Source organism: Mirounga angustirostris, unplaced genomic scaffold, assembly GCF_029215605.1.
Source record: "Mirounga angustirostris isolate CCGP_5_RB_7025 unplaced genomic scaffold, mMirAng1.0.hap1 SCAF_6, whole genome shotgun sequence".
In the NCBI taxonomy this organism is placed as follows: domain Eukaryota; kingdom Metazoa; phylum Chordata; class Mammalia; order Carnivora; family Phocidae; genus Mirounga; species Mirounga angustirostris.
In genome coordinates, this window is record NW_026991714.1 from 82,392,251 (window position 1) to 82,407,505 (window position 15,255).

Consider the following 15,255-nt stretch of genomic DNA (forward strand, 5'->3'; position numbering starts at 1 on the left):
CAGGGTCCTGGGATTGAACCTGGCATTGGGCTCCCTGCTTGGGGGGGAGTCTGCTTCTCCCTCTCTCTGCTGCTCCCTCTGCTTGTGCTCTCTCACTTGCACTCTCTCTCTCAAATAAATAAATAAAATCTTAAAAAAAATAAAAATGCAAATGGGATCATGTTGCTCTTTTGTTTGGGCACTTTCAGTTGTGTCTTGCTGTCCTTGGCACCATGACCAGCTGCTCTTAAGCAGACTGATGCAGCCCTCAGCCCCAGGTTACTGCCTACCTCTATGAGGGCTTCATCTTTCACCTTAACTTCTTGTGCGTTTTGCTTTCATCATGCCCATTTTTCCTTGTTCCTCAAACACACCATGCTGTCTCTTGCTTCTAGACCTTCTCAGTGCTGTTCTCCATTTGAGTTGCCCCATCCCTGCTTTCTCATCTCCCATTCCCCCTAAATTTTTATAGGGATAACTCCCAAGTGTCTGTCAGATGTGAGGTCTCTGCGGGGGCATAACTGTCACCGCCTCTGGGGATGCTCTACCTGATCTGTAGGGGAGGCTGGCCACCCAAGACCACGTGGCCTCTAGCTCTTGGGACCCGCTCATCATCATGTGCCTCGCACTTGACTGCAGGTGCTTGTCTGCTTGTCTGTCTAAGCTGCTGGGGTCACAGCCTACTCCAGGCAGTGGCCCTGGCACGCTCACCTCTCGGTCCTCACTATCGCACAGAGCTTGGCCCGTGGTATGTAATAGTGAATATTTGCTGGCCAAATGGCTGAGCAGATATGGGAAAAGAGTTGAGGAAAACTTCACTCAAAGACAAGGAAGATGCCAGAAGTCACACCATATGTCCACGGAGGGCAGTTCTTGTGTCTACCAGGAAGTGTGGGATACTATGTTGTGTGCCCTGGGTTGGTACTCCTGTTGGAGGAGGATCAGGATACTTCTGGAGTCAAATAAACCACCTGAGCATTGCTTATCACTGGCCAAGGGGTTTGCCCTAGAGATGCCACACAGAGGTTACTGGTTCATCTTGCCTTGGCTTTGAATCGAGGCTTAGCATGTTGTCACCCACCCTTGTCTTCCCCGTCCCTCATGCAACCCAACACACACACACACACACAACCCTGATTTAACAAAGTATTTTTAAAGAAGTTTTTAGAAATTTAAATAATGACAAAGTACACATAATGTAAAACTCACCACAACCATTTCTTTTCTTTTCTTTTTTTTTTTTTTTTTAAAGATTTTATTTATTTATTTGACAGAGAGAGACACAGCAAGAGAGGGAACACAAGCAGGGGGAGTGGGAGAGGGAGAAGCAGGCTTCCCGCCGAGCAGGGAGCCCAACGTGGGGCTCAATCCCAGGACCCTGGGATCATGACCTGAGCCGAAGGCAGACACTTAACAACTGAGCCACCCAGGCGCCCCCACAACCATTTCTAAGTGTACATCTCAACAAGGTTAAGTTCATTCACATTGTGTTGCAACCATCATCACCATACATCTCCAGAACTCTTCATTTGCAAAACTGAAACTCTGTACCCACTGAACAATTACTACCCATTCTCCCTCCACCCCTACTCCAGCCCCTGGCAACCATCATTCTACTTTCTGTCTCTATGGATTTAACTCTTCTAGGTACCTAAGGTAAGTGGAATCATACAGTATTTGTCTTGTTGTGACTAGCTCATTTCACTTAGCATAATGTCCTCAAGGTTCAGCCGTGTTGAAGCATGTGTCAGAATTCCCTTCCTTTTTTAAGACTGAATAATATTCCATTGCATGGATGTACCATATTTTGTTTATCCATTCCTCCATTGATGGACTCGAGTTACTTCCACATTTTTGCTATTATAAATAATGCGCTATGAACATGGGTATATAAATGTCTCTTTTAGACTCTGCTTCCAATTCTTTTAGGTGTATACCAGAGGAATTGCTGGATCATGTGGTAATTCTATGTTAAATTTTTTGAGGAATTATCTTATTGTTTTCCATAACAGCTATTCTGCCATTTTACATTCCTGCCAAAAGTGACAAGGGTTCCAGTTTCCCCACATCACTGACTCCTAAGGTTTTGATGGGTTTTGTAGACTTTTACTGAATGTTTCTTGGTGGAGGTTGGAGGGAGGTGGTTAAATTCATATCATACCACAGATGTTTCTCAAAATGTTCTTTTAGCATCTCTCTCTTTCCCTGGGATTCTCCTCTTCCCTCTCTTTCGCACCAACAGGGACTCCCTGTTAGTCATATCATCCTTTTCATTATTTATTGTTTCAAAGTATTTATTTTGCTGGCTTTTAAAAAGAGATTTAGTTTTTTAGAGCAGTTTAAGGTTCACAGCAAAATTGTGAAGAAGGTACAGAGAATCCCTATATACCTCCTGTCCCCCCACATGTGTAGCCTCCCCCACCATCAACAACCTCCCCACCAGAGGGGTGCATTTGTTACAACTGATGAACCTACATGGACATACCATAATTTTCCCAAGTCCACAGTTTACATCACAATTCCCTCTTGGTGTTATATATTCCATGGGTTTGGACAAATGTAACGACACGTATCTGTCATAATAATATCACACAGAATATTTTCACTGCCTTAAAAGTTCTCTGTGCAAAAGTGCTTTTTGATGAGGTATTGGCTCATGTGGTTCAACACTAAAAACGTTCATAAGTCTCCCTCCCAGACAGTCCCACAGCCACCCAGTTCCAGCCCCTAGAGTCTACCCATGTGATACTTTCTTAGGTACATATTTGGAGATATTTTGTATGCATCATATAGGGGAGCACATTGATGAGGGTAAGGTGAAGCATGAAATATAAAAGTAATAACAGGTTGGCACCAAAAACAGAACTGAAAGTACACATACAGGGAAAAGTCAGGTAGGTCTGGATAACACCAAGTGAGCTCATGAGATATAATGGAAAGGAACCACCTGGTTCTTTGCATGATTTGGACCACAGAAGCACAATGTAGGTTGCACACATCTGGAAGAAAAGCAGTTTGTATTGCAGCAATAACCAAGGTAGGACCATAGGACTATTCGGGGGTGGGGCTGTGGTCCAGGACCCCTAAAGGGGATCTTGAGTAGATTTCTGGGCAGACTCAACAGAGGGGGCCAAGACAATATGGGCTTTGGTGTTCGGACAAGTATATAAATCCAAGTGTGCATTTTGAGACATCTGGAGTGCTGCAGACCTGCTTGTTTTTTCACTAATCTGATCACTTGTCAATGTGAACACAGCTTTAGAAGTGTTGCCGCTTCTCCTGCCTGCAGGTTTCATTTGGAGGACAGGGTTCTGGCAGGTCAGGAGTGGTCCGCTCCTTTGGTTGTGCTTGCGAAAATCTCTTCTCCTCTTCTGTGGTGCATGGCTAGTGCTAGTCCCTCCAACAAGTGGGGCCATGGACTGGTTTTCACCAGTGGCACACGAGAGGAGGTGACATTGCTTCCCAAAGACTGGAGTTTTCCCCTGGGACAACTTTACACAGAAGCCAGACACTGCTCAGAAAGAACCCTGTTCTTACCCTACTGGCTTCCTTTGGTATCCTCTACAAATCATCCACCATTAGAGAATAAGATTTTATTCTTTATTCCATCATTGAGGATATTCAACAAAGTGCCCCTATGGGCAATAGCTCCATTAGTGGGGTAGGACTATAGGTTGGGCCTGGGTCTTGGGCCCTCTTATGTCTATTTAGAATTATCCCTCCCCTCCTCATAGGGACCACTCAGATATTCATAGTTCACAGTAGCAGATGGGATGCGAGTTAATGGTAGGTCTTGAGAAATACTGGTAGCATATTCTAATTCAGGATTAAACAAAATTGCACAACCCCGAGTTTACATGTTATCATATGAAAACTTCACTGAATATTGACTCTAGCAGTAGGGCTGTGGGGTCTGTGTTGCCATATGGCATGACTGGTTCAGATCATCTCATTGCCTCCATCCCACTCCTGGCCTCTACCCCAGTTCCCGCCACCTTTCTGTATCCCCCACCAGTTGGTCAGATGAGGCCCATCTTACTGTAGGTCATCATCATTAACATGTGTGTTGAACAATAACCAACACCCAAATAGAATGTCTCAGATCTTCCCTCTGATTAAAAAGAATAATCTTTAAGAATTTTTTTAAGTTTATTTTATTTTATTACTACTTTCAGGGGTAGAATTTAGTGATTCGTCAGTTGCATATAACACCCAGTGCTCATTACATCAAGTGCCTTCCTTAATGCCCATCACCCAGTTACCCCATGCCCCCCCCTCCACATTCCCCTCCAGCAACCCTCGGTTTCCTAGAGTTCAGCATCTCTTATGGTTTGCCTCCCTCTCAATTTTCATCTTATTTTATGTTTCCTTCCCTTCTCCTATGATCCTCTGTTTTCTTTCTTAAATTCCACATATGAATGAAATCATATGGTATTTGCCTTTCTGTGACTTATTTCGCTTAGCATAATACCCTCTAGTTCCATCCATGTCATTGCAAATGGCAAGATTCATTCTTAAAAAGAATATTCTAATAATATTTTAACACCAAGACCAGCAGTACAAAAGTGTTGTATTTATTAATGTATACATGTATATTGAACGTACATGTTTTGCTCTGACTTTCAAATTTAACAAAATGAATAGAACTGTGAATAGAGCAGTATCCTTTTCATGAATTCAGGCTTCTGGCCAAAGTATTTAATGGGGAGAAACATTGAGGATTGCTCCTTTGGCACGTGAAGGACAGAGTAAGTCATCCTCCCGGGGGCAGGGTAGTCGGGGGGAGGGGGGTGTTTTCGGTACTAGACAGTGAGAGAATTTTTTTTTTTTTTAAGATTTATTTAAGATTTATTTTATCTCGAAAGTAAGAGAGAGAGAATGAGAGTAGGGGGTGGAGAGAAGGGCAGAGGGAGAGGGAGAGAATCTCAACAAGACTCCGTGCTGAGTGCAGAGCCTGACACGGGGCTTGATCTCACGACCCTGAGATCCTGACCTGAGCCAAAATCAAGAGTTGGATGCTCAGCTGACTGAGCTACCCAGGGGCCCTGAGAGAATGTTTCTGAATCAGAGCTCAGGGGACAAATTCTTCCTCAGTATCTTCAGTGGTCACTGAGTCAACACCCATTTGGTCCCATGGTCAAGTCTTGTAGGTCTGTTCTTGGTGACCTTCTTCTGCACTCCACACAGAAACAGGGGACTAAGGTCAGCATTGCCTTCTATTTTCTTTTCATTAAGTTCCAATCAGACGTTGTCAGTGAAGTTAGGAAACTGATACATGTAGGATTCCAGAAAGAAAACCCATGTGGGTAAAGCGAGGAATCTTTAATTTTTTCAGTGACATGTGGCCAGACTGGTTACTTTGTCACAGCATGATCGGGATCCACTCTTAGTCTAACTGTGAAAATCTGTGTACTTTGGAATTCAAAGTCACATGAATCTTTGCCTGGCAGAAATGTAAATGTTTTGAGAAGCCTGTGTCTTTGTGACTTTGAGCCAATGCAGAGACTGAGGGACCTGTGGAGGAAGGATGGATGATGCATGCTGATGCTCTGGGCAATTTCTAACTCTGACGAGACACAGATACCTCCCTCCTTCTTCCACACGCACACCTTCTGTCACCTTCAGAAGACACCAGGCTGATGGGGGCCATGGAGAGAATGTTCCCTTCTCCCTGATTCTGGCCCAATATGTCAAGGGACTGAGGGGCTAGCAGAGATCCCCAATTTAAACCCAAACAATTGTTTACACCATTATAACATCTTCACTCCTTTTTGGGTAGGCTTGGGACCATATGAGGTGATCTTGGGTTCCTTTGTGAATTTTGAGCTGCATATCTGACCCCCATGGACAGCCCATAAGTATCCTCAGAACAGGGCCCTGCATCTATCAGATTGCTGTGACTAAAAAGGAGGAAAAGAACAAAGAGAACCGAGCTTAATTTGGGGGTTGTCAGATGGTTGGGTATTACTGAAATCTGGCGGACCCACTGTTAGTCAGAATGGGGGAAGAAACATGCATTCCCGCTTTTCTTGTTCTTGTTCTCCAATCCAGCAGGTCCACTTGAATGCCCATGGACTGCATCAGGTTGAGGTTACACCCTTGACCGGTGTTATTCACAGCATGTAGACACACACTGGGGAGGTGTGGAGCTGCTGGATGGAGCCCTGGACTTGGTGGCGGGAGACCAGGTCCAGCTCTGCCACCTGTTAGCTCTGTGGCCTTTAGCAAATTGTTTCTCATCTCCAAGGGGTGGTTGGGTCATAGTACTGTCCATGTCATCGAGCTATGGTGAGGTTCAAGCGAGAATGATGATTGAGAATTGAAGACCACTTTGAGGGTTATGTTCTGAGAGCTAAAGCTTGATGGCCATATAAGAAAGTTGAGTGGATCAGGTCTTGTCCAGAAATGTGAAAAGCCAGATAATCACAGACTTTGGGTATGTTAGAGCTGGATGGGAATGTAGCAAATCTTGACTCCAACTCTTCCATTTGACAAATGAGGAAATTGAGTCTCAGAGAAGGCAAGTCCCTTGAAGGGTTGCCTTGGGCCATTTGAACAGCCCAGAAGAGGCCCTGGAGAGACCTGGACCTCATAGTGGGGTCACATCCCTTGCAGTGAGATGGCTTCAGGGGCCCAGGGACTCTTATTTTCCAAATGAAGAGCATGAAAAGCACCTTGCCATGCCAAGGGGATGGAAAATCCTGCTGATTCCAATAGTAGAACTGACGATCTGAAAGACAGATGGCAGAGCTGGAAGGTCTGACCCTTACACGAGGAGCAAAGGCCAAGAGATCTAGAAGGTACTACTGTTTTTATTCATTCTGAGAAGTCCCTTGACCTTATGAGCACAGGTAAGCATTGGCCAACTTTTCCATGTCCTGGAGCAATCTGAGGCTCAAACGTGACTGGTAATGGTGGCTCCTCTGGGGTGGGTGGGGGGACATTGGGAAGCCATGACTCAGAGCCAATGCCTGCTGGAGGGCTCTTTCTTCATGACAAGTTGCTCTGGTGAAGAATTATAAGTGTGGACAAGCCTAATCTTACAGGCTACAACTTTATAGGGCATGAATAAAGGCTGATGCATGATGCCTACTAACAAATTGAGGGGCAGCACAAGCTCTTGGCCTCACCCAGAGAGGCCTTGACATGTTCATTGGGGTCAGGGCCCCCCATGTTGCTCAGGATGGAGGGCCTCCTCTCCATGTGGGAGACAGCAGCAAGTGAGAAACCCAGGTGTTAGCTCAGAAGAACAGAAGCCTCTTCTTTCCAAAGACTTGGATACATGGTTTGAGACAACTGACATCTGCAACTCCAGTCAGCCAGGGACAACTGGGGACGGACGGCTGTGTCTCACTACTTCTGGAATGTTGGCAACACCGGCCTCAGGAGGGAAAATAATCTCCCACTCTCTCACTGTCTGAGCCACCTCCCTACGAACCCACCAGCTCTGTGATCCTCTCTAGCAAGATGTGTCTGTATGTGGCACTATTCTCCTTGACATTGATGGCACTTCTTCTTGTCAGACCTACACAGTGAATTATAACAGATCATGAGTTCTAGTGTCTTTCTTGGAAGAAAGTTATTCCTCCCTTTATTTCTCTTGTCCATTGGATGTAGCGTGGGGCCTGATTGAAGAGATGGAGAAATGCCAATGGAGGAACATGGCTGCAGGATTGGGGCTCTTGGCCTGTGTGGGAGGAGGAGGGAGGAGTCGGCCCTCCATTTTCCTTGGACTTGCAATCTGAACGATTCAAGGAATCTCACTGGGCTGAGAAACCATAGGGGGAGGTCCGCTGTCACTTATGTACTTGCTGGGAAAATGGGGATCTGGGAGACGTAGTGCAGAAGGCTCTGCATTTGGTTTCAAAGCGTGGACTGTTAAGGGAATGGCCTTGCTCTCTCCAGAAGGAGCCCTCACACAGGCCTGGATGGATCTGGAACTGCTGTAGAACTGCTTTTCCTGAAGGTCTGGGCTGTCCTTGGCTCCTGTCAGTGAGGGCAGGCTACTTAGACCCTCTGAAATGGGGTCAGTTTGGGGAGTTGAGTCAGAGGGAATGCCATCTCTCATCCTGGAGTGGGGCCAGGACACAAGGGTGGACTTTTCTAAAAATAAGCCATTCATGTTTGGACACCACGCTTCTGTCTCCTCAGAGACCTGGTACTCAGTGCCAAGCCAATTCCTGTGGCGCCCTGCGCATGGAGGCCAGGGACTGGCTCAGGAGAGAGAAGGCTCTCTGGACTCCTTTTCTGCCAGGTTGGGGGCGGTCGAGGTGATGCTTGGTGATGAGTCTCACCATCACAGCCTGGACCTCAGCCAAGTGGGAGGAGGAGCCCAGAAGCAGAAGCTGCTCAGACTGAGGGCCCCTCCAAGGGAGTCAGTGAGGTCTACTCCCCGGGGACTGTCTCTCCAGGCCCTTTGCTGGCTCCCCCCCTTATAGAAGCTAAGTTATCTCCCCCAGTCTGGACCCCTCGAGCCCTGACACTCCTCATTGTCTATGGGGGTGGGAGATTGGGGGATGTGAGCAGCTTAATCCACATGAAAAGAACATTGCTAAAGAACATTAAATGAAAAGGTGAAGTGTGTTCATTATTTTTTAAAAATCCGACATAAAAAGAAAAGTATAAAGAAGAAATTAAGAAATTACCTGTGATCTCTCTCCTTTCACAACTTTCTAGAGAAAATAGATGTATTTTTCTACACAAATATGCACACTTAGTTGAATATATTTTCCTTTTATACGAATGGGATTAAGTCAACATTTTCTAGCCAATTTTCTTACTTAGTAATACATCATGACAACTTTCTACAGCCACAATTCTAGATTTGCATAATAATTTTAATAGCTGCATAGAGAGGGATCATCCTTTAACCTAGGGGTCGGCTGACTTTCTGTCAAGGACTAGGTGATAAATATTTTCAGTTTTGTGGGCCAGATGTCTCTATTGTAACTACTCAACTCTCAAGTGATAGCTCCAAAATGGTCAAAGAGAATATGTAAACTATGGAATGAAGAGGTGTGGCTATGTTCCAATAAAACTTTATTTACAAAGATAGGTCCTCAACTGGTTTTGGCATTATATGCGCTTGCGTGTGTGTGTGTGTGTGTGTTAAAATCCTGCATGTGAATGTATGTAACTGTGTGTGTATATTCACACACATATATGGTCACATAAATACATGCCCACAGGATTCTCAACACACACCCCCACACAGGATCCAGACACACACAAAAACACACACGTCCTTGTCTGATGGCATCTGTAGGATAAATTATAGGATGTATTTTTCTGTGGTGTCAGAGGGAGGCTTGCAAACCAACTGTGGATCCTGTTGGCTCTCATGAGCCTCCATCTTTTACTTCTCTAAGAAATGCATTTTGACCATGCCTCAACCGGAAAAGTGTGCATTGAAAAAGAATCTGTTTCAGGTCTCCTGGGCAGGTACTACGTTACCATTAGAGGACTCCCCTCCAAGAAGGGCCTCCCTGGGAACTCTGTTTCGGATGGCTGTCAGGTGTCTAGGTGGCTTCTCAAGGAGAGAAGTTGAATCCCTCTAGGACAGCGCTGTTATGGGGATTTGGGCACATGCTGGAGCCTGTCCAGGTGCCCTGGGAGCCCTGCAACCCACCTGTTCTCCGAGAGACATGTGTGGGCACAGGATTTTCATAGACTGCCCCTTAGAAGCAGGGGAGCAGATTGAAAAGACTGAGGACAGTCCCTGCTTTCCAAGCGTTTTTCTCTTCTGTAGGAGAAGCAGCGTTCCAGGAGACCCTATGCGAAGGGGTCCAAGGTGGTATCCTGCCCGCAGGGTATGCCGCTCCCTTCGCTGACTTCGGTGAGGTCAGGGTCCTCAGGAGCAGAATGACAGGAGCTTGGAGCCGCTGATCACAAAGGGGTCCTGCTGGCGGAAGAAAGCTCAGAGTTCTGCAGGGAGGGAAGGGCGTGTGTGGCACAAAAGGAGAAGGCGCAGTGAGCGGGGACAGAGGGAGAGGGCTCCAGGGCCGGGCCGGCTCGCTTTCACGGCTGCGGGCTGTGGGCCAGCTCCGGAACTTCTCCGGGCCTCGGACTCCTCATTTGTATTGAGAGGGCTCACCTTCTATCTGATTCTGCGAGGAGCATGAGTAAAACATGCAGGTAGAGGGCGCCTGGGTGGCTCAGCCGTTAAGCGTCTGCCTTCGGCTCAGGTCATGATCGCAGGGTCCTGGGATCGAGCCCCACATCGGGCTCCTTGCTCAGAGGGAAGCCTGCTTCTCCCTCTCCCACTCCCCCTGCTTGTGTTCCCTCTCGCGCTGTCTCTCTCTCTGTCAAAAAACAAATAAAATCTAAAAAAAAAAAAAACAAACCATGCAGGTAGAAAGGGGTTCACACGCTTGTGCAAGTGTGCACATGGGTACACGTGCGCGTTTATGGGTGCACACACGTGTGTGTACCTGTGTGTAGCAAAAACGCAGTCCTTTCCATTTATGATCGACTAGTGTGAGGCAGGCTTGCCAGTCCTGGGACATCTTCTGTGCCCGACCCAGCTGTGCTGACCTGTGGCGTGGGGACAGGTGCCTGGTGGCCTGGAGCTGAGGCCAGAGAAGCAGGGTATGGGGCTGATGGGGTCTTTACACACAGTTCAGCTCTTCCTGGGAGCCACCCAGGCCCAGCGCTGAAGGGCTCCAGGGACCATTCCAAATAGAACTCATGGATTGTTTGGTTTGAAAGTCTGAGAAGCTGCCCTTGAAGGTTTAGATCAGCTTGTGTGATATTTGCCCTTGAGAAGTGGGAAAACAGTGTCTGCAGATCCGGTGATTTACAGTAAATCCTTCACGGAATGAAGGGTGGCCAGACCCTGGCGGGATGCAGGGTTCTGTGCTCCAGGCAATCTCTGCAGGCTTCCTCTCACACCTGTGCGCTCCTTGTCTCCATGTTTTGCTGGAAGTGAATGGATTATGTTCCCCCTTACCGGGGCTTGCCAATTTTTTCGGCTTTCAGGTCTGAAAAGGAAAGGTGCCTCCCTGAGCCTGCACTGTTGTCCTTGTGATGTGGGGACCAACATCTGCATTGCTGCTGGACTAGGTAGCAGGAAACTTTTTGGCAAAGGATATTAGTTCTTAAATGTCACCAGGGACGATTTATTAATATTGTCCTTGTCTCATATTGTAGGATTTCCATCTTTTTTTTTAAGGCTGAATGGCATTGCACTGTATTGTATATACCACACTTTCTTTATCCATTCATCTGTTGAACATTTTGGTTGTTTGCATATCTTGGCTATTGTGAATAATGCTGCAATGAACATAGGAGTGTGGATATCACTTTAAGATCTTGATTTCGGGGTGCCTTGGGTGGCTCAGTCGGTTCAGCGTCTGGCTCTTGGTTTTGGCTCAGGTCACGATCTCAGGGTTGTGAGATCGAGCCCTGTGTTGGGCTCCATGCTCTGTAGGGAGTCTGCTCGAGATTCTCTCCCTCTGCCCTTCTCCCCACTCTCTCTCCCCACCACCTCTCAAATAAATAAACAAATCTTAAAAAAAAAATCTTGATTTCAATTCTTGTATGTATACCCAGAAGTGAAATTGCTGGATCAAAGTAGTTCTATTTTTAATTTTCTGAGGAGCCTCCATACTGTTTTCCATAATGGTTGCTCCATGCAACATTCCTACCAACAGTGCGGAAGGGTTCCCTTTTTTCTACATCCTTGCTAAAATTTGTCTTTTTTTAATTGTAATTTTTTATAGTAGTCATCCTGACATGTGTGAGGAAATATCTCATTGTGGTTTTGATTTGCATTTCCCTGATGATGAGTGATGTTGAGCATTTTCTTTCTTTCTTTTTTTTTTTTTTTAAGATTTTATTTATTTATTTGTCAGAGAGAGAGAGCACAAGCAGGGGGAGCGACAGGCAGAGGGAGAAGCAGGCTCCCCGCCGAGCAGGGAGCCCGATGCAGGACTCGATCCCAGGACCCTGGGATCATGACCTGAGCCGAAGGCAGACGCTTAACTGACTGAAGCACCCAGGTGTCCCGATGTTGAGCATTTTCTTATGTACCTGTGATTAGCTCCGTTTTAGGCAGGGGGAAACTGAAGCCCAGATTGGTTAAGAGGGACCCTTCCCAGGATCCCACTGTCAATAAATGATAGAGCTGAAATTCGAATGTGACCAGACAGCCTGACAACGTCACCATTACACTCTACCCTGTGCCCCATCCCAACGCCCCCTGCTATAGGCTGATGGTGTCCCCCCAAATTCGTACTTTGAAATCCTAACGCCCAGTGTGATGTCATTGGGCGGTGGGGTCTTTGGGAGATGCTTAGGTCATGAGTGTGGAGCCCTCATGAGTGGGATTTGTGTTCTTATAAAAGAGACCCCACAGAGCTCCTGAGCCCTTCCATCATGTGAGTACATAGTGAGCAGTTGACGGTCTGCAACCCGGAAGAAGATTCTCACCAGAACCTGACCATGCTGGCACCTTGATCTTGGACTTCCAGCCTCCAGAACTGTGAGAAATAAATGTCTGTTGTTTGTAAGCCACCCAGCCCGTGTTAGCCCTCATAGATTAAGACAACCCCTTGAGTAATTAGGCCAGTCAACAGGCCAGTTAGCTGGCCCAGGCGTCTGGGGGAGCAAACACTTAAATTCAGACTGAGTCTTGAAGAGGGGGCCGGAGCAGGTGGGAGCGACAAGAAGGTAAGGTGGAGGGAGAGAGGCTGATCAGGATGGTCAGTGGAGTGGGAGGTGCTGGTGGGGGTGGGGGATGAGGCTGGAGAGAAGCAGGGTCAACGTTTGAGAGAACGACATGGTGGGCCCGTGTCCTGGAAAGGCGTTAAGCTTGACCGAGGGCACACCTGAGGCCTGGGCTTATGGAGGGGCCACAGTATTGCTGAGATAGGCTGGTGGCATAGCTCTAAAGGAGCCCTCGGTGAGGCAGTAGGACTGGATCTGGACCAAATCAGAGCCTCCACAGGGCTGCTTGGAGGATCCAGAGGAAGCTGACACAGGGCCACGTTCTGAAGGGAGGTGGCCCGTTGGAGAGCTGGATGCAGTGGACGCCCTCTTGCTCACATCACGGAATCCATTCACATGACCCCAGGCTGCCGTGTAGGGAATGAGTACATGAATGTAGTAGAGCCATTAGGAGGTTCCTTCACTGCTCCAGGGGTGAGGTGATGGTGAGGAGGTGGCCACAACGTTTGCAGCAGGTGCTGACGATAAAACCATCCTTGCTGATGTCAAGAGTGAGGGGGCAAGAGGGTAGTTAAGGATGACTGGGGTGCTTTGCTCTGAATAGGAGTGTCATTTACTGAAGTAAGGAATGGGGGCACATAGGAGTCTGAGGATCTGGAGTGATGTCTAGGCTAGAGATACAAATCTGAGGATCATCAGGAAGAAATGACATTTTAGGCGACAGAGTGAGAGCACTTGGCCCCAGGGTTGGTCCTCTGGCTCTAGATGACTTTCTGAGGATTTTTTGCTGCAAAGGAAAGCAGAGAAATGGGGAGTGTGGTGGGTTGAATTGTGTCCCCTCCAAAGATGTTGAAGTCTTAAGCCCCAGTACTCATGGATGTGACCTTATTTGGAAATAAGGTCTTTGGAGATGAGGTCATTAGGATGGGCGTTAATCCAGTATGACTGGTGGTCTTATAAAAAGAGGGTTTGGACACAGAGACAGACACCTACAGAGAGAAGATGATGTGAAGAGACACAGAAGGGTGATGGCCATTGACAAGCCAAGGAGAGAGACCTGGAACAGCTTCTCCCTCCCAGTCCTTAGAAGGAACCCACCCTGCTGACACCTTGATCTTGGACTTCTGGCCTCCAGAACTGTGAGACAATAAATTTCTCTGGTTCAAGTGGTCCAGTCTGTGGTACTTTGTTACAGCAACCCTAGCAACTACTCCTGGGAGGTAGCTGAGACAGACATGGGGTTTACTGCAGGTCTTTTAAGAGGGGCATAGAACAATATGCTTATAGGAAAATGGGAGTGATCTGGGGTTGAGGGAAAATGGGGGATGTGGGCGAGCAAAGAGATGAGTCTCTGAAAAGACCAGGTTCTGTGTATCTTGGCCCTTTGCACACATGGCCCCCAGACTCTGCCACCTGCCCAGGCCTCACTGGATAGGCCACCTCTCTAGGGAGCCTGGAACTGCCCCCTGTGCTCCAGACACACTCACCATTTCCCCATTCATGCACTTTCCACCCACTGCCCAGTGTGCTCTGGGAGGGACCAGGACTCAGGATGCTGAGCCTAACAGAGTCCAGCCACGGGAGGGGCTCTGTGAACACACTTAACACAGATGGATGTGAGGTCCTCCTGGAATGTTTTTGTCCCCATGGCACTGGTTTTAGAACTCATTTTGGAAATTGGTCCTGGCACGTTCCTGTCTCTCCAGATCAACGTTGGTTTTGTCCTGTGTTTATTCAATACTTCGGGGGTTATAAATCTGGAGACAGCTCCACCAGGAACTTTTAACTGGGGCCGACCCTGTGAACTGTGTAACCTTGAGCAAGCTACTTAACCTCCATGACCCTTGGTTTTTCCATTAGTCAAATGGGGCAAAGAACTACCCTTTCTCTGCCTCACGGATGTGGATGTGGTAGCTCCAGCTAAGTTCTGAAGCAGAAACTTGGGTGTGTGGATTCATGAATCTGTGTGGGCTTTAAATTAAAGGCACAATCAGTGGGTTTCTCGGAGAAGAGCTGGTGTATATACGTGTAAAGAGGGGGCAGATTTAGTCACTCAATACTCTTTATTTAGAACTCTGAATTTTTTAAATTTTTAATTAAAGAAAATTGAATTGTGGCAAAATCCACATGACATTGACCATCATAACCATTTCTTTTTTTTTTTTTTTTTAAGATTTTTAAAATTTATTTGAGAGAGAGCACAAATGGGTAAGGAGCAGAGGGAGAAGCAGACTTGAGCTGGGTGAGGGGCAGACAGAGAAGGAGAAGCAGACTTTCCGCTGAGCAGGGAGCCTGACTCGGGGCTTAATCCCAGGACTCTGGGATCGTATGACCTGACCTGAAGGCAGACGCCTAACTTACTGAGCCACCCAGGAGGCCACATCTTAACCATTTCTAAGCGTACCGTTCAGTGGCTTTAAGTAACTCACGTTGTGGTGCCACCATCATCCCCATCCAGGACTTTTTCATCATCCCCAACTGAAACTCTGTCCCCATTAAATAGTAAGTCACCATACTTCCACTTCCCCCTCAGCCCCTGTCAAACACCATCTCTCTCTTCCTTCCTTCCTTCCTTCCTTCCTTCCTTCCTTCCTTCCTTCCTTCCTTCCT

General features: G+C 47.2%; 1 protein-coding gene across 1 annotated transcript in view; it reads left to right on the forward strand.

Moving 5' to 3' along the window:
• The window catches only part of TOMM20 (translocase of outer mitochondrial membrane 20), a 126,349-nt gene extending 111,851 nt beyond the window's left edge, over nucleotides 1-14,498 (forward strand). Inside the window, exon 5 of the mRNA XM_054508154.2 lies at nucleotides 12,324-14,498. Within this exon, the coding sequence (XP_054364129.1) occupies nucleotides 12,324-12,368 (45 nt within the window). The 3' untranslated portion in view covers nucleotides 12,369-14,498. The remainder of the gene's footprint in view (nucleotides 1-12,323) is intronic.
• Nucleotides 14,499-15,255: the final 757 nt, after the last annotated feature.